This window comes from Eretmochelys imbricata, chromosome 14 (assembly GCF_965152235.1).
Source record: "Eretmochelys imbricata isolate rEreImb1 chromosome 14, rEreImb1.hap1, whole genome shotgun sequence".
Classification (NCBI taxonomy): Eukaryota; Metazoa; Chordata; order Testudines; family Cheloniidae; genus Eretmochelys; species Eretmochelys imbricata.
The window spans coordinates 51915010-51937818 of record NC_135585.1 but is presented as its reverse complement, the minus strand read 5'-3'; the positions used below and the strand labels follow the sequence as shown (position 1 = coordinate 51937818).

General features: G+C 60.3%; 2 protein-coding genes across 6 annotated transcripts; one reads left to right on the top strand and one right to left on the bottom strand.

Moving 5' to 3' along the window:
- The first annotated feature begins 400 nt into the window (after positions 1-400).
- Positions 401-14991, top strand: DHX16 (DEAH-box helicase 16). 2 transcript variants are annotated; one of them, XM_077833463.1, is made up of 20 exons: positions 401-653; positions 1427-1668; positions 1789-1945; positions 2539-2595; positions 3136-3390; positions 4287-4511; positions 5065-5253; positions 5679-5789; positions 6361-6476; positions 6627-6837; positions 7492-7590; positions 7676-7828; positions 8529-8669; positions 9220-9382; positions 10886-11004; positions 11301-11368; positions 11590-11752; positions 12208-12369; positions 12448-12621; positions 13174-14991. In XM_077833463.1, exons 1-20 carry the CDS (start codon positions 453-455, stop codon positions 13300-13302), a joined length of 3135 nt encoding a protein of 1044 aa, XP_077689589.1. In that variant the 5' UTR covers positions 401-452; the 3' UTR covers positions 13303-14991. The 2 variants fall into 2 exon arrangements, with proteins under 2 accessions (XP_077689589.1, XP_077689590.1); XM_077833464.1 differs by lacking the exons at positions 401-653; positions 1427-1668; positions 1789-1945; ... (2 more) ...; positions 4287-4511; positions 5065-5253 and having other exon boundaries at positions 5683-5789; positions 6372-6476.
- C14H6orf136 (chromosome 14 C6orf136 homolog) lies at positions 14322-19435 on the bottom strand. 4 transcript variants are annotated; one of them, XM_077833544.1, is made up of 6 exons: positions 19131-19435; positions 17495-18004; positions 16365-16453; positions 15739-15939; positions 14655-14724; positions 14322-14522 (listed from the first exon to the last, which is right to left on the bottom strand). In XM_077833544.1, exons 1-6 carry the CDS (start codon positions 19263-19265, stop codon positions 14322-14324), a joined length of 1206 nt encoding a protein of 401 aa, XP_077689670.1. In that variant the 5' UTR covers positions 19266-19435. The 4 variants fall into 4 exon arrangements, with proteins under 4 accessions (XP_077689670.1, XP_077689669.1, XP_077689673.1 ...); XM_077833543.1 differs by having other exon boundaries at positions 14322-14724; positions 19131-19429; XM_077833547.1 differs by lacking the exon at positions 19131-19435 and adding an exon at positions 19046-19054 and having other exon boundaries at positions 14322-14724.
- Between the last annotated feature and the right edge of the window lie 3374 nt (positions 19436-22809).

Below are 22809 nucleotides of genomic sequence, written 5' to 3'. Positions count from 1 at the left end.
ATTTATTTAAGAATAAGCTTTCGTGAGCTACAGCTCACTTCCTCGGCTCCTATTCATGTAATTACAGTAGCGAAACCAGCTAGAGAATGAGCAATTGGTATTCCTGTAATTACGGTAAGGAGCCCGCCCTAAGAAGGAGAGGCTTATATTTTCGTCATTACGGTAAGGTGTCGGCCGCAAAAGGGGAGGCTCATGTTCCTGTAATTACGACCAGAACTCTTTTCTTGCGGTTGCTATTCTGTTCATTACGGTAGCCGCCAGGGCTTGGGTATAGCTGTCAACCGTCCGTATATTGGTCATTACGGTAAAGGGCGGAGCGCAGGTGCCTCATTCCGGCTCGGCGCCGGCGCACTGTATCGGCCCCTTCGCCCCGGAAGTGTTTGGTCACGTGGCCCGGAAGCGGCCGGCGGGGGGTACGGCGGCCCGGCTGGGTAGGCAGGCGGAGGAGGAGGATGGCGGGGCTGGAGCGCTGGGTGTCGGGGGAGCTGCACGCGCTGCTGGGGCTGAGCGAGCGGCACGTGGTCGGGTTCCTGCTCGGCCTGGCCCGGCGCAGCCGCAGCCCCGACGAGCTGCTGAACCGCCTGGAGGAGACCGAGACCCTGCGCGTGAGCGAGCCGGCCGTGCGCGCCTTCGCCCAGCGCCTGTGGGAACAGGTGGGCGGGGCTGGGGGGGAGGAGGGGGCGGGTCCAACCGGAGTGGGCGGGGCTGGTGAACCGAGGGGGAGGGACCACAATGGAGGGGGCGGGGCTAATGGGGCTGAGGGGGGGGGGGACACACTGATTGGGGAGGGGTTGAGCGACAGGGGCCAAACTGGAGGGCAGGAGCCAGTGGGGCTGAGTGGGGAGGGTCCACAATGGGGGGGGGGAGCCAAACTTGGAGGGGGCGGGGCCAGTGGGGCTGAGGGGATGGGGCCAAACTGGAGGGGGAAGGGCCGGGAAGGGGGCCTCAGGCGAGGGGCTAAAGGTAGTGGGGAGAGGAGGGACACATGGAGGCTGCCTAGGGGAGGGAGTGGGGTTAGTGGGGCTGCAGGCAAAGGGCCTGTGAACAAAGGGAGCAGGAGCAGAGGGGATGGGGGAGAAGCCAAGGGGAGCGTCCTGTGAGTTTAGTGTGTGGGGCCTATGGAGGAGTGGATGGAGCTTGTGGAAAGATGGGGTGGGGTTAGCTGTAGGAGTGAGGCCTCTGTGTGGAGGTGGAGGGAGGAAGAGGAGGATGTAAGGAGGGGTTACTGGAGTGGGGACCATGTGGGAAGGGGAAGGATTAGCAGGGAAGGGGTGAAAGTGGGAGGAGCCTTTGTGAAGGGGGAGGAGCTAGTTGCAGGGGCGGGACCTGTGCCCTAAAGGGAGGAGCTTATGGAGAAGGCTCAGGGCCGGAGAGGGTGCTCTGACTGTTCAGTGTTTCTAATCCCCATCTCTCCTCTCACTCTCAGATCCCACGTTCGGCCCCCCAGGAGCGTCCGGCCCGGGTGGCCGAGCGAGAGGCCCTGGCCATGCAGCAGAAGAACCGCTCGTACCAGCTGCTGGAGGACAGCGAGGAGGAGGAGGGGGATGGGGGGGCTGCCCCGGGCTCCAAGCGCCGGCCCGAGCAGAGGAAGCACAAGAAGCGACGCAAACACCTACGCCGGAAGCAGGAGGAGGCGTCGGAGGAGGAGAACGAAGCAGAGCGGGAGCCGTGAGTGTAGCCTCCACAGGGGATCCCAGGGGGTGGAGCGGGGGGACAGTCCCCTGCGGTGGGGGGCCCTGGAGCTGGCTAATGCCCTGACTGTGGTGTCTTACCCTTCCCCGGATGCAGGGAGCCATCCCTGGAGGGGAAGGACTCAGAGGACGAATGGGACCGCAGTGAACGAGAGCGTCTGCAGGACCTGGAGGAGCGCGACGCCTTCGCCGAACGGGTCAAGCGCAAGGACAAGGAGAAGACCAGGAACATCCTGGAGCGTTCGGACAAGAAGGTCAGAGCCTGTCTCTGCGGCCAGCATCTGTCCCCCACCCCTCCCCTGCAGCTGGGTCCCTTCCTGAGCCCACCCCATGTGTCCTACAACTGGGATCCCTCTCTAGCCCCCTACCTCCCTCTGCCAGGATGCGTCCCCACCCGCTGCCGGGATTCCTCTCTGCTCTGAAGCTCCCCCTGCATTGCCACAGTCTTAGGATCCCACTTCTGACCCACCCCACCCACTTCCAGGATCCTATCCCAGGATTTCACACCCCCCCCCCCCATTGCTAGGATCCTTTCCTGAGTCCCCGATGCCACCTGCCTCTCCCGTGTTGTGCTCTGACGGCTAGATTTCTTCCCTGAAGGGGTGATGGTGAACCCCACAAGCGCTGGAGGGAGCAGAGCCGGAGGGCAGGGATTTGTGGGGAGGAGGAGAAGATTCCAAGTTTATCAGCAAGCTGGGGAGCCCCTCCTGGAAATTCCTGGGCCCTTCCCGCTAGGGAGTCTGTCTGTAGCCTGGCCTGCTCCAGAGAGGGGCCAGCTGTGGGGGAGGGGAAAGACTGTCCACACAACCTGATCAGTGTCTCTCCCCACTCCTGATGCTGGGCGCAGGCCTACGAAGAGGCGCAGAAGCGACTGAAGATGGCGGAAGAGGACAAGAAAACCATGGTGAGGGGCTTTGTATTTCTCCTACTGTATCTCTGTCTCGTCTCAATCATAGAATCATAGAATATCAGGGTTAGAAGGGACCTCAGGAGGTCATCTAGTCTAACCCCCTGCTCAAAGCAGGACCAATCCCCAATTTTTTGCCACAGATCCCTAAATGGCCCCCTTAAGGATTGAACTCACAACCCTGGGTTTAGCAGGCCAATGCTCAAACCACTGAGGAGCTGTACAGACTCATCTAGCTCAGCATTCCTCTGTACTTGCCACGCCAGCCAGATCAGATCAGTGGGGCCCATCTGGCCCAGTATCCAGGCCCTTACTCCCTGCTGGGGATAGAACCTGAGAGTCCTGGCTCCCAGCCACCCTGCTCTGACCCACTTGACCCTCATCTTCTCCCAGAGCTGGGGATAGAACCCAGGAGCCCTGGCTTCCAGCCCCCCCTGCTTTACCCATTAGACCCCAGTCCCTTCCCAGAGCTGGGGCTGGAACCCAGGGGTGCTGGCTTCCCAGCTGGTGCCCTTAGCCCCTCTCCATCGCCCCCAGATCCCAGAGCTGCGGAAGAAGTCGCGCTGGGAGTACCTGGCCAAGCGGGAGCGGGACAAGCTGGAGGACCTGGAGGCGGAGATTGTGGATGAGGAGCACCTGTTCTCGGAGCTGGAGCTGACGGCGGCCGAGCGGCGAGAGCTGGAGTACAAACGGCGGGTGCGCGACCTGGCCAAGGACTACAAGCGGGCAGGCGAGCAGGAGAAGCTGGAGAAGAGCAGCCGCTACTACATGCCTGAGGAAAGCCGCGGCAAGGTACCCACTGCGGGGAGTGAGGAGGAGCTGTGGGAAGGTACCCAACGCGGGGGGCACTCTCTGAGGGAGAGCATGGCAGGGGAGCACTCTGGGGGAGCTGTGGCAAGGTACCTAGTGTGGGGGGGAGCCAGCACAAGGTGCCCATCTTGGGGTGAGGGGAGCAGCAGCAAAGTACCTGTCATGGGGCTGGGGAATTGGTGGTTGGGGGTGGTTGGCCATGCTACCAGAGAGGGGTCTTCCTGGTAGTACCCTGCATAGGGGCCAGTGAGGCATGTGATCTGCAGGGGGTAGCCCCGTAGAAAGATGGCGGAGGAGGGAGGGAGAGGGGCAGGTGTCCTTGCCCAGAGGCTGGGGAGATGGAAGGAGGGGGATAGCGGGCGCATGGCAGCCCCTGCAGCAGGACATGGGAGCGCGACCCACTTGAGAACGTCCCCTGGGGGTGAAGGAAGGGGGTTAGGACCTGGCAGGGTGAGGGGTCCGTGCCCTGTGGGCATTCTCTGGGGTGGTCCCCTTGTTGGGAGGAGGGAGGGTTGGCCTTAGCAGCATGGCTGGCTGGGCCAGCATCATGCTAGGGTGGGAAACATCTCCCCCTTGGGGCTGGTTGTACTGAACTGGTGGGGGGGGGTTCCCCAAGGAAGGGCCAGTTTCAGGCTGTTGCAAGGGGAAGGATTGTGGTGGGGATTCAAATCTGGACCCCCTGCAGCTTGGGCTGTGACCCCTCCTGCCCTGCCGTCTGCCCTGCTCCAGTCTCGGGGTGACCCTTGAATGCTGACCCCCAGACCACGCACGGATGTCAGACTTTCCCCAGAGATGGGCTCTCCCTGGCCCTGCCCCCGCAGTTGTCCCCTGTGCCATGACTCAACCCCTGCCTCTCCCGCCCACCCCTCCCCCGGCAGAAGATCCCCGACCGCTACGAGGAGCCGGTGGCAGACGAGCGCGCCACACCGCGGGACGAGCAGCGGCGCTGGGAGGAGGATCACATCGGGGCGGCTGCCCTGCGCTTCGGGGCCCGTGACGCCGGCCAGCGCCACCCCTGCAAGGACTACGAGTTTGTGCTGGAGGAGGACGAGATGATCCACTTCGTCAGCGCTGTGCACATGCAGGGCACGGCCCAGGGCAAGGTGAGAGATGGGGGCTGGGCCTTCCCCTATAGGGGGCGCCAACTCTGATCCAGCCCTAGGGCAGGGGACTGGCTGGCTCGGGGGGGGGGGAATTGGACACGGGGCATTTCCCCTCTAGGGGTTGCTGGCTCTGATCCAGCCCCACGCTGGGGGCCTTGGAATGGGACATGGGGCCCTTCCCATCTAGGGGGCGTCCCCTCCAATCCAGCCCCAGCTGGGGGGATTGGCTGGCTTGGGGGTGAGGCATAGAAGGATCATTCCCATCTAGATGTAACAAGTCACCAGGTCTCAGCCCAGCCCCGCAGCAGGGCAGGCATCCCCATCCCAAACCCCTTCCCTCCACCCACTGTCTGAACAAGGGAGGCTGAGAGCTGAACATGGCACGGTGCTTAGCTCCCTTCTGCCCCCAAGAGGGTGTCTCCTGGTCCTCTCTGGCACCGGGAGGACCGAGAACTCTATGGGTTTGTCTCCCATCTGGAGATCCAGCAGCTGTCCCCCAGCCCGGGTGGAGGGACGGATGACTGAGCTGACGGTGTCCCGGCCCCTTGCTCAGGAGGAGAAGTCGGAGCTGTCGGAGGCGGCGCGGCGGAAGCTGTCCATGCAGGAGGTGCGGCGCAGCCTGCCCGTCTACCCCTACCGCCAGGACCTGCTGGCGGCCATCGCCGAGCACCAGATCCTCATCATCGAGGGGGAGACGGGCTCCGGAAAGACCACACAGATCCCCCAGTATCTGTACGAGGAGGTAACCGTGTGGCAGGACGGGAGCTGGGAGTGGGGGGGAGCTCTCCTCTCCTAGTTAGTGCTAACCCCAGTGCTAGGGGGCGCTGTGCTGCAGGGAGCAGGCTGGGAGGTTCAGTAGGGGGCGCTGTTTTCCCATGATCAGTGCTGACCGCAGTGCAGTGGGGAGGCACTAGGTGGCGCTGTGCCACAGGGAGGGGGATGGGAGGTTCAGCAGGGGATGTTCTCCCCTCACAGTCAGTGCTGACCCCAGCTGCACCCCTCCCCAGAGGTGGCTGCATCTCCACACCAGGTGAGCAATCCCTGTGCAGCGTGACGGTGAGGCTGTTATCCGTCTGCCCCACCCCAGAAGCAGCTGCATTTCTGCTGCGGCAGCTGCTCCCAGGGAATTTCCATCCAGTCCCTGGACCTTCTCGTTTCCTTTGTCAGGGCTATACGGAGAAGGGGATGAAGATTGGCTGCACTCAACCCAGACGAGTGGCGGCCATGAGCGTCGCGGCCAGAGTGTCCCAGGAAATGGGAGTTAAGCTTGGTAACGAGGTATGTGACTGGTGGGTTCGTTATCCCCTTCCCCGCCTGCCTGAGCCGGAGGCAGCCCCCTTAGAGAGGACAGGCCCCATGTCCTTTTCCCCACAACCTTGGCCAGCCAGCCAGTCCCCTTGCCCTGGGGCTGGATCAGAGCCAGTGCCCCTAGAGGCGAAAGGTCCTGTGTCCCATTTCTCACTCCCCTGAGCCAGCCAGTCCCCGTGCCCTTGGACCAGCTGGGAGCTGATGCCCCATGGAGGGGAAAGGCCCTTGTCCCTTTCCTTGCGACTACAATTAACTGAGTCCATTGCTCTGACCCCTCCCACACCAGACCAGCAGGGAGCCCCACACATGCATGCACACACACCCCCAAGATGCGGGCGGTCTCCTTGTTTCTCTTCGGTTCTCCATGCGGTCAAAGCCGGGCCTCCCTTGGAGCTGACTGCAGGCAGAAGAAGCTCACTGTAAAACAGTGCCCCGAGCGGGACCATGGAGCGCTCTCACTGGCCGACAGGTGCCAGCCACCCTGCGTTGGTGTTGGCCAGTGGTTTTGCGGTAGCTCGGGCTAATCCCTCCCGCCTGGCAGGTGGGCTACAGCATCCGCTTTGAGGACTGCACGTCGGAGCGCACGCTGCTCAAGTACATGACGGATGGCATGCTGCTGCGGGAGTTCCTGACTGAGCCCGACCTCTCCAGCTACAGGTGAGCCTTGCTGGGGGGCGACGGGGGGCAGGGCTGGGACGCTCTCCTCCGGCAGTCAGTACTGGCTGCAGTGCGGCGCTAGGGGGCGCTGTGCTACAGGGAGCAGGGCCGTTTCTCACGCACTCACACCCCCCTCTCCTTCTCCCGCAGCGTGATCATCATAGACGAGGCCCACGAGCGTACCCTCCACACCGACATCCTGTTCGGCCTGATCAAGGACATCGCACGGTTCCGCCCGGCGCTCAAGGTGCTGATCGCCAGCGCCACCCTGGACACCGAGCGCTTCTCCACCTTCTTCGACGACGCGCCCATCTTCCGCATCCCCGGGCGCCGTTTCCCCGTGGACATCTTCTACACCAAGGTCTGGGTGTGGGGGAGGATGGGGGGGACCCCTCGGGGGCAGCATGGCGCGATCGCTGGCCGTGCGAAGGCCCTAAGGAATGGGGGTGTTTTGGCGGGATCGTTGTGGGTGGAGGGGTTCTGGGGAAGAATAGAGAAGATTGTGGCCAGGAGCGGGAAGGTTGGGGGGAGTATTGTGGGGAGGGGAAGCATGACCTAGCGGGGAGGCGTGGCCAGGAGAGGGCGATGGGGAGTGGGACCCTGGAGGTGAGGCTGGGAGGAGGGGTGGTGTGGGAGAGTATTTTTTTGGGAGGAGGAGGAGGGGAGGTGTGACCCAAGGGAAGGCATGGGGGGGACTGTTAAGGGGATGCTGGGGGTGGAAGGTGTGGCTAGGAGGGGGCAGCATGGCCAGGAGGAGGTGGGTCAGGAGCATGGCGGCATGGTCTGCAGGGGGCGGTACGGAGAGATCTGGATGTGGGGCATACATGAGGCAGGCAGGCAGGCAGCCAGGGGGCCAATCAGACCCAGAGAGGAGGGCTCCAGGTGCCGGCTGGAGGGTGGGGCCTGGGGAGCAGTGTCCAAATGTTGAGGGAGTGGAGTGAGGAAGGCTCCAGTCACGCCGTGGGGCAGGAAGTGGCAGGAGCTGAGCTCTGACCCCAGTCTGACCCCTCTCTAGGCCCCCGAGGCTGATTACCTGGAGGCCTGCGTGGTGTCGGTGCTGCAGATCCATGTCACCCAGGCCCCCGGTGACATCCTGGTCTTCCTCACCGGCCAGGTAAGTGCCTCACCCCGCCCCCGTACAGGGCCTGGCCCGACCCCTGCAGTGTCTGAACCCCCAACTTTGGCTCCGCCCCCCGCAGGAGGAGATCGAGGCCTGCTGCGAGATGCTGCAGGAACGCTGCCGCCGCCTGGGGTCCAAGATCTCCGAGCTGCTGGTGCTGCCCATCTACGCCAACCTGCCCTCCGACATGCAGGCCAAGATCTTCGAGCCCACCCCGCCCGGGGCCCGGAAGGTGAGGTGGGGGGGGGGCTTGGAGCTCTAGGGTTGGGGCTTGGGAGTGTAGGGATGCAGGGGAGGTGCTTACACCCCTGGGGCAGGGCTTCAGGGGGACAGATGGGCTTGGGCGTGGCCTATAGGGAGGGGCTATGAGCTCTGGGGCATGGCTTCAGGAGTAGCTGATTTAGTGGTCTGGGAGCATGGCTTTCGGAGCAGATGAGCTTGTGGGAGGAGCTTAGAGGCCTGGGGGTGTGGTTTCGTGGGTAGATTGCTTAGGGGATGGGATTTAGCTCTTTGGGGGCGTGACTTCAAGGGAAGCTGGGTTTATAGGAGGGGCTTAGTGCTTCGTGGGCATGGCTACATGGGGTAGATGGCTGAGTGGGTGGGGCTTACAGCTCTGGAGATGTGGCTTCAGGGGTTGGTGGCTGGGGAGGGGAAGGGTTGGGGCAGCAAGGGAGGAGCTTAGTAGTTTAGGGAGGAGTTTTTGAAAGGGCAGGACTATAAAGAGGAGGAGTTCTGGAGGGGGCGGTGCTTGGGTGCATACACTCCTCCCCCACAATCGCTGCTCAGCAGCTGTGACTGACTGACAGGCCCAGGGGCCCAGCCTGTCCAGCCCGCTGCACGGGGGGACCCTAGGGTGTCTCCTGCAGGCCTGGCCTGCCTGACCCCTTCTCCCACCCGCCCCAGCTGATGAGGTGTCTCCCCACCCCTCAAAGGTCGTCGTGGCAACTAACATCGCAGAGACCTCGTTGACTATTGACGGGATCATCTACGTCATCGACCCAGGGTTCTGCAAACAAAAGAGCTACAATGCCCGCACCGGCATGGAGTCCCTGATCGTCACGCCCTGCTCCCGGGTATGGGACCCCCCCGTCCTGCTAACCGCCCCCCTCGGGGTACAGCGCCAACCCCAGCCTGGAGTCCCTGATCGTCATGCCCTGCTCCCGGGTATGGGACCCCCCTGCCCCGCTAACCATCCCCCTTGGGGTACAGCGCCCGCCCCAGCCTGGAGTCCCTGATCGTCACGCCCTGCTCCCGGGTATGGGACCCCCCCGCCCCGCTAACCATCCCCCTTGGGGTACAGCGCCAACCCCAGCCTGGAGTCCCTGATAGTCACACCCTGCTTCCGGGTATGGGACCCCCCTGTCCTGCTAACCGCTCCCCTCGGGGTACAGCGCCAACCCCAGCCTGGAGTCCTTGATAGTCATGCCCTGCTCCCGGGTATGGGGACTTCTCCACAGCCCCAACACCTGCTCCAGATACAGGCCATCCCTCTCTCCTCCCCATTTCCCATGTTATGATGATAGGGCCTGGCTGAGCCCCAGGTTACAGGGTTTCACATGGGGTCAGAGGGTCCTGAATCTTCCCGCACATGCTCTCATCTCACACCTGTCTCCCCCTCCCCAGGCCTCCGCCAACCAGCGAGCTGGGCGGGCCGGGCGCGTGGCTGCCGGGAAATGCTTCCGCCTCTACACTGCCTGGGCCTACAAGAACGAGATGGAGGAGACCACGGTGCCTGAGATCCAGAGGACCAACCTGGGCAACGTGGTGCTGCTGCTTAAGAGTCTGGGTAAGGAGAGGACCTGTTGGGGGGGGGGCGGGAAGGTCCCAGGGAGGTGGGGCCTGCCAGGGGTGAGTAGGTCCCAGAGGGGTGGAGCTTGCCCCAAGAAGGATAAAAATCATGTTTGTTTTTGTTTGAATCTGTTCCATTTCATTTAAATGAAATGCTGGTTGATTTTCAGAAATCACCTATTTAACATTAAATCTGCAGGGTTGACAGCCTGGGTTAAGGCCTCAGCTTCATCTTATCTGCTGCTTTGCTGAGCGTAAATTATGTTAACAGCCAAGCAGCGCACACTGGCTGAATTTTTAAAAGCAGTTATACCGCTGCATTCGTGGCCGTCTCTGACTGAGCACCTGAGAGCGCTGACGTGCTAAGCCGGCTCTAGCATCTTTTGCAGGGGCAGAGAGAATATTGTCGTCATTTCACCTTGTTCATGGGATTCAGTCTAATGACTAGGCCGTTCCAAGTCAAATATTTAGGTCAGCAGACCCCAAACTTTTGCGGGTCGTGCACCCCCCAATCCCCCAAGGAGCTGGGACGCGGACAGGGAAAAGGGGGCTGGGGCTAGGAGTGGGGCTGCAGACGGGCCAAGGCTGAGGTTGGGGGCAGGAGCAGAGCTGAGCCGTAGCCGGGCTGCAGTGGGAGCTGGCAGCCTGGCCCGGTGCCAGGAGCAGAGCTGTGCTGAGGCTAGGAATGAGGCCAGAGACACAGCTGGAGGTGGGACCAGAGAAGAGCTGGGGGAGGGGAGGGGCTGGGTGGTGCTCCCTCCCCATGCCCTGTGGGGGCTAGCCTGGGCCCCGCTGCACCCGGCCAATGTTCCTTCACATCCCCCTAGCGGGGCATGCCCCACAGTTTGGTGGCCTCTGGGTGAGGTGGTGTTTTCCTCTTCCCATCCATGGATTAAAATCCAGGTGTGTGAGGATGAGATCTATTAGTTCTAAAGTCGTGATGCCTACGGGCACCGGAAACAATCAGTTCAATTCACTAACACAGTACTTCCTTTTAGTTAACAAAGCGGTTAGTTCTAAGTGCAAATAACATTTAAATAAACATTTATTTCTTACGGCTCCAGCACATTTCAGACAGCTTTACAATGCTGGTTTTTATACCAAAATTCAATTCCAATTTCCATCCCAAAATGCTGCTTGACACACATCACAGGTAAACAGTTCATCAACTGGAGATGCGTCCTTTGCCATTTTCTAACATCATAAATAATGTAAAAATGAAGAATCCTAATGGAAGTGAAGCTTCTAATTGCTTAGATAAAGGTGTATCAATCTAGTGTGTCCTGGCTTGCAAAAAGAAGCGCCCCCTTACTGTGAGGGCCACCTGGGGATGCAAACCGGTATGTTCTAACAGTTCTCAACCAGTGAGGATCAGCCTGGCTTTAGGCAAATAACTACAAAGTACCAATGCAAAACAAGAGGCAGAGCGGTGATTTCAATTGAGGTTTCCTGCTTGCTGATTTAAATCCAGCCCACCTGCCTGCCCCCTCTCCTCCCACAGGCATCAATGACCTCATCCACTTTGACTTCATGGACCCGCCACCCCATGAGACCCTGGTGCTGGCTCTGGAGCAGCTGTATGCCCTGGGCGCGCTCAACCACCTCGGGGAGCTCACCAAGGTAAGGGGGGGTGGGGGGATCCTCCCGCGGCTGGGGCACCTTTGCATGTTGGGACCTAAGACACCCCCATGCTCCAGGGCAGGATCTGAGCCTCATGCCTGGGGGTCAGGAAGGAATAATCACACACACCCATCCCTCTGGGATAATGCTGACCAGTGAGCCGCAGCATGGGGACGTCTTGGCTGTCTTGGGGAGAGAAAGGCAGAGCTAGATGGGTCCCTGGGTCTGATCCAGGGTGGCCAGCAGATGGGATAGCGGGTGGGGGAACCAGTCTCTAATGGCCGTCTCTCTCCCAGCTGGGCCGGAAGATGGCAGAGCTGCCCGTGGACCCCATGCTGTCCAAGATGATCCTGGCCTCGGAGCAGTGAGTCCCCCTTTCCTCTTCTCCAAAATCTCTAGTGTCCCCCATCCCCAGCTCCTCACTCACCTCAACCCAGGCTCAGGTGCTGGGCCGCAGCCTGCCCCAGGCTCACCAGCTGCCTTAGGACCCTGAAGGGCCACGTTTCCCAAGCCCCATTCTGGTCAGCTCTCTGGGGGTAGGGCCACCCTGCTCTCTAACGCTGCCTCCCCCACGGGGCTCTGTAGGTACAAGTGCTCAGAGCAGATCCTCTCCATCGCGGCCATGCTGTCTGTCAACAACTCCATCTTCTACCGGCCCAAGGACAAGGTGGTGCATGCTGACAACGCCCGCATGAACTTCTTCCTGCCTGGCGGGGACCACCTGGTGTTGCTTAACGTCTACACCCAGGTGAGGGGGCAGGGAATGGACACGGGGCCTTCCCCTCTGCGGGTGGGGGGACTGGGGGACAGACCCGTTTCCCCCTAGGTGGTACCAACTCCAATCCAGCCCCAGGGTGGGAGACTGGCTGGCCCGGGGATGGGGAATGGGTCTTCCCCCCTCCCCCGTAGGGGGCACTGGCTCCCCTTGTGGTCCAGGGGACTGGCTGGCACAGGGGTAGGGAATGCGACACAGGGCCTTCTCCTCCTCCACCCATTCACTGGGTGTGCTGGCTCCAATCCAGCCCCAGGCTGGAGGGGAATGTGATATGGGCCCCCTCTCCCTGTGGGGGCACTGGATCCAATCCAGTCCGTGTCCTGGGGACTGGGTTACGGTACAGGGTCTCTGAGCTGCCCTAGCCAGCGGGGTACACCCTGCAGGGAGCCCAGGCTCACAGCTGCCTCTGACCCCCACCCCACCCCCAGTGGGTGGAGAGCGCTTTCTCCATGCAGTGGTGCTACGAGAACTTCATCCAGTTCCGCTCCATGAGGCGGGCGCGGGACGTGCGGGAGCAGCTGGAGGGGCTGATGGAGCGCATCGAGGTGGACCTCACCTCCAGCGAGGGAGACTATGTTCCCATCCGCAAGGTAGCCCCCACCCTCACCTTCCCTGCCCCACCCTCACCTTCCCTGACCCTCGCTGACCCTCCCTGCTCTCCTTCCCAGGCCATCACCGCTGGCTTCTTCTACCACACGGCCCGCCTGACCCGCACCGGCTACAAGACGGTCAAGCACCAGCAGACGGTCTTCGTCCACCCCAACAGCTGCCTCTTCGAGGAGCAGCCCCGCTGGCTAATCTACCACGAGCTGGTCTTCACCACCAAAGAGTTCATGAGACAGGTACACCTGCCGGCCGCAGTGGGACATGCTGGGCCTCCCGTCTCCGGGGCAGGAGCCTGGAGTGGGGTAGCCCAAAACATTGTGGGATGCTTCCCCACGCCCCCAGCCTGGACCTAGAGGGGAGGGGCTTATAGCCCTGGTATGATGGTGCCAAGGAGAGACCATGGGCAGCAGGGCTTGGGTAGAGCTTACTCCAGCTGGGGCCATACACGATGGCTGGGGAAGCCAGCCCTGTACTTAGTATTGCTGCACCGTACCCTCCAGCCACCAGAGGGTCCCCTTCCTGTTCTGTCCTCTGGGGAGGGACACACTGAAGAGGGGTAGCCCCTGCTGTGGGACCTCTGATCAGCGTTAGCCCCTTCCACTTCCTGCTGAGGGCAGAGTTGGGCTAAAAGCTCCACCTCCTTTTACGCTAATGAAGTCTCAGATTTATTTAAAGGGCTAGTCCTGGCATTTTGGACTACTGCCCAGCTCCCTCTGGTTGTACCCTCGTCCACTAGGGGGCACTGCACCAAAGGGGGCACTTGCTGACCCCTTGTCTCCCTCCTGCAGGTCATAGAGATTGACAGCACATGGCTGCTGGAGGTGGCCCCTCATTACTATAAGGCGAAGGAGTTGGAGGATGCCTCCGCTAAGAAGCTGCCCAAGAAAATGGGCAAGACGCGGGAGGAGCTGGGCTAGAGGCCCTGGAGGCCAAAGCTGGCCCCCCAGGACTGGGTTATTTGGGGGGAAGCTATCCCCTTTCTATGGACTCTGTACAGCTGTATAGCATTTTCTGCTCAAGGAGGGCAGCAGAAACAAAACGATTTTTTAATTAAGCCAGACCTGGTCGTCTCCCCTCCTCAGGCTCAGAGCTGGGCCACCCTTGGGAGATCATCTGGCTCCCTGGTGCAGGTGTAAGTTTAAGGGCAAGAGGACTTCCAGCTTTTAATGGACACCCTACCCAGGCTGCCCCTCACAAGTGACAGCTGAGCCCTGTGCTTGCTTGAGTGAGTTTCCTGCTGCCTCGTTGCCCCACTGGTGGGTTCTCTCTCCCCATGGCCCTGGAATTCACCTGAGGGCAGCTGTTGTCAGCCCCCCAGGCTCTATCGTTGGCGGGGGGGGTTGCTCTCTGCAGAGGTTTGAGCTTGTTTGTAATTTCCCAGTGGGGGGTGGGAATCAGGACTCCTGGGCCCTGAGGGGAGTGGGGTCAAGGAGTTTACAGCTGTGTTGGGGCTACTGTAAGAGGCACCCAGCAGGGGGTTGCCATGTGCTCTCAGCAGTCAACCCTTTTCTCCCATCCATGTATGGCTGGGAGCAAGGGAGATCCCACCAGGGGAGGGGTAGCCCTAGGGGCAAGGAAGTTGCCTTGTCTCTGGGGTCAGCAGGGAGCATTGCTTTGTATTGGGATTAAACAGGCCCCATTCTCACCCCCAGGTGCTTCCTCAGCCATAAGCCCTCCCTATGTGTTGAATTCCTGCTCCCCCATTCACCACCGAGATGCTGGTGTCCCACAGCTTCCCTATGACTCCACAGCACCTGCTCTCTCCAGGCCTAGACGCCCCCCAGCTGGCCCCAGCCCAGCCATCTCTCCACAGGGCTTTATTATGTACAGTTTAAGTTACAAGTGGTTCTTTACAGTGCTTGGCAGGGAGGGAGCAGGGCACAGACCATGCAGTGGGCTGGGCTTTGTGCCTCGAGGCAACATCAGCTCACAAGAGTCACAACATCCAGGCTGAGCCTGGCTTCCTCTGGGGCTGGCTCAGCTGTCCCTGTAGCCCGCTGGTGCCCCCCTGCTGTTTGCCAGCCAGGGCAGATAAGAGCAGCTGCAGGGAAGGTCTGTGCTCCAACAGGCCCAAGCCAACCAGGGCGGCCACCAGCAGCTTCTTCACCTTGGCCACAGGCGGCTGGGATGGCATCAGCTGCATGGAGGGGAGACGGGCAGGCATTAAACGCTGGGGCAGCTGTTTTTGTGGGTCATCTGCCAGGACCCTGCGCAGTAGTGCCCTGGCTCTGCTCCCAGAGACAGCAAAGCCACCTGCCCCGGCACTCACCTTGTCTATCCGGTGACAGCGGATCAGCCCTCTGGAGTCCAAGAAGAAAGTGGAATAGGCGTCATAGGTCCTGGAAGTGAAGTATAATAAAGGACAGTCAGCTCTAGTGCAAGGCTTACGGGGGAGGTTCTGGGCCTGGTTGGGTGGGGGGCACTGCATCTCTAAGGCAGCTGTTCTCAAAACTTTTGTGATCACGCCTTGTCACTTGAGGTTTTTGTATCTGTTGCACAAATGAGCCAACGATCCATTGTAATAAGAGCAAATGCAAACTTGCGATTGTGGCCCATGCTGACAATTAAACGTGCATGCCACTTCATAGCAAACGAGTTAACATACAGATGGCAGCGACTTTGTAGAACGCTCTGCAAGCTGAACAGAAATCTGTCACAATGCACAGTGCCAGCTGAGGGCCTGATATGTCTGGAGCAGCGGTTCTCAACCTATTTACCAGTGTGGGCCGCATCCAGTACTACCCCTATGGCCCTAAGGATGTCACGTGAGCCGCAAGTGGGCCACAACTTGAGAACCACTGAATCAGCTTTGCTAGTTACTCACTGCTGTGGGTAAAACATGTGCAGTAAGGCCTTTTTCCCCACCTATAACTCCCCCCCCAAAAGGGCCTGCCCTCCGGTTTGAGAACCTCTGCTCTAAGGGCCATGGGGATGGGGGGGAGGAGGAGGATGCTGGGACTTAGTCCAGGGGAATACCAAATCCTAGGGCTTCAAGCAGCTCAGAGGCAGTGGCTCTGGGAGGCAGAGAGAATACCCCCCCCACACTGGGAGCAGCCGGGGAAGACCTCATTAGCCAGGGGAGCAGTCCTTGGGGTTGGGAAGTTCCCCCATCTCTGAGGTCAGCAGGGGCATTGCTTTGTGCTGAGGTTAAACTGGCCCTAGCCCTGGCTCAGGGAGGTCATGGCCCTGCAAAGCCCAGCAGGGAAGGAGAAAGGGCAGTTCCCAGGAGTGGCTGCACAGCTCATGAGAACAGAGAGGAGCAGGGCACACTGTACAACAGCCCCCCCAGCCAAGCCATGCCCACCACACCCACTGAGGGAGGCTGGGGGCAGGGTCCCAAGCCGGGCTTTCACCTGTACAGCTCTCTCTTGTCCCTCTTGTAGAAGCGCAGCATGAGGACGTGGAAGGGGAGCCCCGTGATGCGCCAGCGGGCCTGGATGCTCCAGTTCTCGGGGTGCTGCGTCAGCTTCAGCACCTCCAGGCGCATGTTGGCGAAGTAGTTCCAGGCCACGAGGCGGCACAGGGTCAGTGCCAGCTGGTACATGGCTCGGCCCCTGGTCGGGGGGGAGGGGGAGAGCCGTCAGGCTAAGGCTGGGGCCTCCGGATTGAGGGGATCCCAATGTGGCACCCACCCCTGGGCCAAGTGAAGCATGGGCCAGTCCAAGCCCTCCCAGCCCGTGGGAAGAATGGGCCGGTCCCATCCGCCCCCAGGACAAGAGTGGGACAGGCCTAACCCTTCTCAGAGGGCCATAGTCTCATCTCCCTGCCACCCCAACATCCTTCCTCCGTGGGAGGAACTGAGTCAATCCTCCCTCCCAAGGGAAAGTGGGACGGTCCCACCACTCCCCCACAGCAAGGGTAGTAGCACAGCCCCTAACCTCCACTCCCCCCCCATGGGAAAAATGGGCTGATCCCACCTACCACCCAACCCCCAAGACGAGAGGCTTGGTCCACTGCCCACCCCCAACTTGGCACTGACCGAGTTCTCAAGTGCAGGATCTCGTTGACAAACTCCACGTCCTGGGAGTAGATCCCGTAGTCAGGTACCTTCAGGAAGAAATTCGGCAGCTGCGGGAGGACGAGGGGGAGAGTGAAGGTGGGCCACGGGAAGGCACCAGTCGGGGAGCTAGGAGAGCCAGGTTCAAGTCCCAGCTCAACCACTGACTCATTGTGCTGTTGGGCAAGACACGAATCTCTGGGCATCGGTTCCCCGGACCATGGGGAGAATAATCCTCCCTTTGTCTATGTACAGTGTGAGCTCTTCAGAGCAGGGCCTGTGCCTCTGTGCAGCGCCTAGCACAACGGGGCCCTGATCTCACCTGGGGCAGGGCCTGTCTCTCCCTGTGTGTCTGTGCAGTGCCCGGTGCGCCGGGGCCCTGATCAGGTGGGCCTTCTAGGTGTTACTGTAATACAAGTGATCATGCCATACTCCTACCCTGGCAGGATGCCCCCTACTGGCTGGTTCAGGGGCTGCTCTGACAGAGTTAAGATCCCACAGTGGCACATGGGGCCTGTGTATAGGAAAGCCGCCCTAGCCGACCCCCTCTAGCAGCCTCAGCAGACAGGCCAGGGACTGATGTGCGCTCTCCTCTGCCCCCTAAAGGGCACATGTTGACGTGCAGGGCTGAAGCAGATTGGCAGGGGGTGCTGAATGGGGAGGGGTTGCCCTGCCAGGAATGCCCTCTCTGCCCCAACAATGGATTCCCTTTGCCCCCAGGAGGGAAGGGGTCTCCCTAGCCTGGAGTGCAAGGCTCCTGCCAGTTCCTCATTCAGGCTGAGCTCAGAGGACCCTTGCAGCTGTGTGACCCCTCAAAGCAGCCGGCAGGTCACATGGTGCTGCTATGGAGAGCCCAGATGGCTGGAAGGTTCAGCTGTGTAAGGAGGAACAGAAATAGGAGCCGCCCTACAGGCCTGGGGCTGGCAAATGCTAGCAGGAAAAGTGTCCACCAGAGATGGGAAGAAAACCCAGGCATCCGGGCAGCAGGCAGGGGAAACGAGGGACGGAGAAGCCAGGCACGCAGGCAGGGGAGAACAGGGAATGAGGGGTGGAGGATCCAGGCAGCCCACCCACCGGAAAGGCAGGGGACAGGCATCCAGGCCATGGCGTACCTCATGCTGCAGCTTCTCATACATGACAGCCAGGTGCTCCTCCATGCTGGGGTCATGGTTCCCGGGTGAGCCAGAGGTGGCACTGTTGGCTGTGCCAGCAGTGGCCTGGAAGGGGGCGAGGGCCTGGCAGGGCATCCAGCAGGGCTTGCCGTAAAACAGGCTGTACAGAGAGTCCAGGGAGGCGCTGTCCAATCCAGTGCCCTCCCGCACAGTGATATCGTCCTCCCGCTGCCCATCCACTGTGGTGACAGAGGCCTCCATGCCCTCCAGAGGGGAGAGGGCAGCAGGCCGGCAGGGGAGCCCCTGCTCCAGACCCTGCAGCAGCTCGTGCAGGCTCAGCTTCTGCTCCGATGCACTCGGGAAAGTACCACCCACCAGGTCGGCCCCTGGCGGGGGCAACAGCAAAGTCCTGGCAGCTTCCACCTGCTGCTCCACCAGTGTCAAGTGGAACTTCAGGGCCATGGGTGGGCCCAGCGCCTGGGGGGCCTTCTCACAGCAGGAGACCAGGTCCTGGAAGGGAGAAGGGATTAGAGGGACTGACACCACTCAGAGATTCTGTTGGGACCTTTCCCTTGTAAGGACCCCATCTCCCAGTGCCCCCGACCTGGGGGCAGATTGGATCCAGCGCTTCCAAGAGGGAAAAGGCTCCACATCCCCTTTCCCTACCCCCAAGATAGACAATCTCCCTCTCTTCCAGTGTGATCCCCTACTGAACAATCTCACGTGCACCCCCAAACCCTCCCCAAAATCCTGGGGTGGGGTTGACACATAACCAGGGGGGAAAGAGTGAAAAGATTTATACCTTTAGCTCTCTCTAGAGCTCTAGCTCTAATCTACAGAGGAATGGATTTCACAACCCTGCTTTCCACATTCGCAGCCAAACCACAGACCTTACCCTTGTATCCTCAACACTCAAAGTCACCACCACTGCCCCTCCACTCCTCTGGCCCCCACCCCAACCCCCAGGTCTTATGCCCCTCCTCATCACCCTATAGTCCCAGCCCCTGCACCCACCACAGCCCTGCATCCCCTAAAGTCTGCAGTTCTCTGCTCCCCCAGGCCCCAACCATGCATTCTGCATCCCTCACCACATGCAATGACTAACCTCAGCCTCTGCACCCTGCCCCCCACCCAGGTCCCAGCTTCTGCACTCTGCAGTCCGCTGCAGTCCTCAACCTCTGCATCCCTCAGCCCATGCACAAACCCCAGACCCTCCACCTCTCCAAGCCCATGCAACCCCCCAGACCAAGCTTCCTCCAAACCCCCAGGCCCCAGCCTTGGCACCCCCCCCCCAGCCCCCAACTTCTGCACTCTGCTGTCCCCTGCCCTCCCCAGCCTATGCACTCCCAGTTCCCAGTTATGCATCCTGTATCCCACAGCCCACGCACCCTCCGTAGACCCAGCCCCCAGCCCATGCATCCCTCCGCCCAATCATCCTCCACAGACACAGCGCCCAGCCAATGCGTCCTATATAGACCCAGCCCCCAGCCCATGTACCCTCCGTCGCCCCAGCCTAGGCCACCCCAGCCCTGCCCTGTGCCCCCTCCTCACCCCAGCATCGCAGCCCCGCCCCCTGACCTCAGGCCGTCCCTAGCCCCGCCCCTCTGTCTTTGGCCCCGCCCCGCCCGTCACTCACTTGCTGCCGCGCCCGGTAGCCGCAGCGCGGGGACTCGCCCTGTCCCCACCGGGCCCCGCCCCAGCGGCAGCCCGGCCCCCAGCAGCGGGCGGCGGGGCCCAGGCGCCCGGCCACGGCTCGGCTCCGCTGGTACATGACGGACACGCGGGGCGGCCCCGGCTGCTCCCTCGCTCCGCTCAGCCGGCGAGACCACTGCGCACGCGCCGCCGCCACCAACGGGCGCGGCGCACAGGCGCACAGAAAAGCCCGAGCGTCCGGAAAGGCGCCATGCGCACGCGCCGCCCCTCCCACGCAGCGGTCTCTCCGCACTACGCACGCGCCGGGGCAGGAGAGCGGTTCGTCCTCGCGCCGGGAAGGTGACCGTCCAGCGACCAGATAGCGCATGCGCACGGAGGGGGGGGCTGATTAAAAAAACAAAACCGGTTGGCTGTCCTGCTGGCGCCTGCGCATGTGCAGATCAGCACATGCGCACGAAGGAAGCTGGGCATCCAAAAGATTTGCGCGTCCGCACTGACACCTCCCAGGCGGAAAAGGGGAGGAAAGTGCGGGCTTGTACGCATGCGCATTAGAGACAGTGTTCACCGCGGGGCGTCTCAGCTAGGAGGAGGGATTTAATCCACGCAGGGGCGAAGATTAGCCATAATAGGGGAGGGGACATATTGGTGGGAGGGGCTTAACTGGCTCAGTGGGCGGGGCCACATCGGCGGGCGGTCTTACCTCCCAAAGGGGGAGGGGCTCATTTGGGGCAGGGCATGGGCCGCTCAGAGGTGGAGCCTCATTGGAGTGAGGGGCTTAAAACACACAAAGGGAGGGGCCACATTAGAGGGCGGGGCTTACCTCCCAAAGGGGGAGGGGCTTAGTTGGGGCAGGACCACTCAGAGGTGGGGCCTCATTGGAGGGAGGGGCTTAGCCCATGGGGTGGAGCTTAACTCATGGTGGGCGGGACTTCATTGGAGGGGGACAGAGGAGCCTCAACTGGCTGCTGCTGTAGATCTCATTCCATCCTTCCCCCAGGTCTCCCTATGGGTGGCCTGGGAGTTGAATCCCACCCATGTGTGGTCCCCCTCCCTGAGGAGGGGCCTGTGGCAGCATAGGGAGTATTATCCTGATAATGTTGCACGGGAGTTTTACTAGTTTACCATCTGCATTAATACTAGATGGTGATGGGAGATAAGGGTGTGACTTCACTGAGGGATCATACTGGAGGGCCAGCCCAGAGCTCAGGAGGGGGTTGGGGCCAGGTGATACCTTCTGCCCAGGAAACTGGACAAAGGCTGGAGGAGGAGCCGGGGCGTGAGACTGCTGGAGGGAGTTTCAGTTTGGAGCTGGCTGGGGAGACAGGGGGAGGCCCAGAACTTGGGTCTGGCCTCCCTACCCCCGAAGATGGACCTGACTGAGGGGGCCTGTTTTCTGTACCTACAAGCTCTGTTTTGACTGTGTTCCTATCATCTAATAAACCTTCTGTTTTATTAGCTGGCTGAGAAGTAAGCCAGGAAGTGGTGGGTGCAGGGCCCTGACTCCCCCACACTCCGTGACCGGGCTCCCTCTGGGAACGAGACTCCCACTCATCATTATATTAATTAATGTAGTCTTCATATATTGTGGCAGCATCCTGGGTTTCCTTTCATAACCCATGACTTGCCTGTGCCAGGCGCTGTACAAACACATGGCCTTAAACCCCCACCAAGGAGGAGGATTAAAATAATTGCAGGATGCGGCCCTAACAGTAGCTTCTCTCTGTCCGCAGACCACAGACAGAACCCCCAGCACCACAGCTCACGCTCCTACCCCTCCACCCTGCCATCCTCCCCCTCAACTCCCTGCAGAGCCATGGGAACAGCCAAGTGCCTTCTGTGTTGTGACAGCTGCCTGTATCAGACTGATCACCGTCTTTTCACTATCATCTTGCACTGCCCGTCCCAGCCCCCCGGGTTGGCTGTTGCATCACAGACTTGGGTGGTGACCTCTTCGGGGCAGGGGCTGTCTTTCCATCATGTGCGTGTGCAACCTGGCCCGATGGGGTGACACCACAATACAATTAATAAACAATAATAACACTGCAGTTGGTGCACGTGTGGACGCACACACAGAGAGAGAGAGAGAGAGAGCAGGTCTCAGTCCCTCCAGCATGGAGCATCAGGGACACACAGACACACACACCACATCTGTGTGACGAAGTGGGGGATTTTCTTAAGAGTTTTGCATGAATACTGTGTGGGTCTCAGTTTCCCTGTGTGCTTAACAAAGTGGTGGGAGAGGGGGGGTTGTTGTTACAGAGGACCAGGTGTGACCTTGCCTAGCAGTTGAGACCCCATACAACTGCCTGGAGATGGGAGATCCTAGCGACTGGTGACCAGGAGGACCACCCCAGCTTGGCAGTCAGCCAGTTCTGGCCAGTGGGAGGACAAAGGGCTAAGGAGAGAGGACCCCAGTGCCTGACTCCACTGGTTCCAGCCAGTGGGGAACAAAGGTCAGAAGAGAGGAGGCCCAGGCAACCTGTTTGTCTGGGACCGAAGACAAAGGATAGGGGAGGAGCTGTTGGGGGAGATGATATAGGATGGTCGGCTGGAAGGAGGGGGCTTCTGGACTGGGGAGAGAGCAGCCAGAGCCACCAGGATGCAGAAGAGACCGAGATGAACTGTGCTGATGGAGGCCCTGAGAGTTTCCTATGCTGTGTTCAGACGCTCAGTAAACCCTCCTGTTTTATGCTGGCTGAGAGTCACTGCAGGCTGGAGATCAGGGATGCATCCTTATGCATCCATTATTCCTTCTGGGTGGGGAGGCCCCAGGTGTCCAGAGTGAGTGGACTCCTTGAGGGGGCCCACGGTGAGAGACAGGCATGCTGAAGGCTCAGAGAGGTGTGCTTCCAGGAGGTGGAGGGGCCTACGGCTTAACCCCCGAGAGAGAGTGGACCCCCAAGAAGGGCTGTCACACTGTAGGGGGTTCCTCCCAGGAACTGTACAGAGCCGAGAGAAAGCACGAGTCCTGTGAGTCCGTGACACCGTTTAATTTTTTTAAAAAGAGCTGATTTCTGACCTGAAATTCTTTTTTTAATGGCATGCTTGCCCATAAATCATGGCTTCATCCGATAATACAGGTATCTATTAAAATAGCAAATACCTGCAAATGACCAAAATAGTTAGCGAGAAACCTAAAACTGCACAAAATCCCAGTCCTCTAAAAAAGTGCTCCTTGGCACACAATGCCACTCAACTCCTGCTCTGAAGAAATCCATCAATACCATCTTCTAATTCAAATCCTGTGTCAAGTGCCTGTTCAAAGCCACTCTTGAAGACTCTGCCAGGGTTTTTGCCTGATCCCATTCTCAGGATCCTGCCCGTAATTGCTTTAATCAAACCGTTATGATGCTGCAAGCAAGAAGCAAGCGAGCACATGCTTAATGAAGTTAGTGGGTGCTTGTGCTTCAGGTTAATAAGATCTCTCGCTCATCATGGGGGACGGTTGCAGATCCATCTGTTCACGGGTTTGTTTACTTCATTCTCTTTAAAAGGCCCGACACCCTGCCGCTGTTAAAACCATCGTACAGGTGCAGAGGCCAGAACCGGCGGGATGGGAAATGTAAAACCCCCATGGCACTAAATAACCAGGATATGCAAACAACCTACTGGGGCTTGGCCTTTTCTGTACTGGGATCCCACTCCTCTCTGCCTGGAATCCG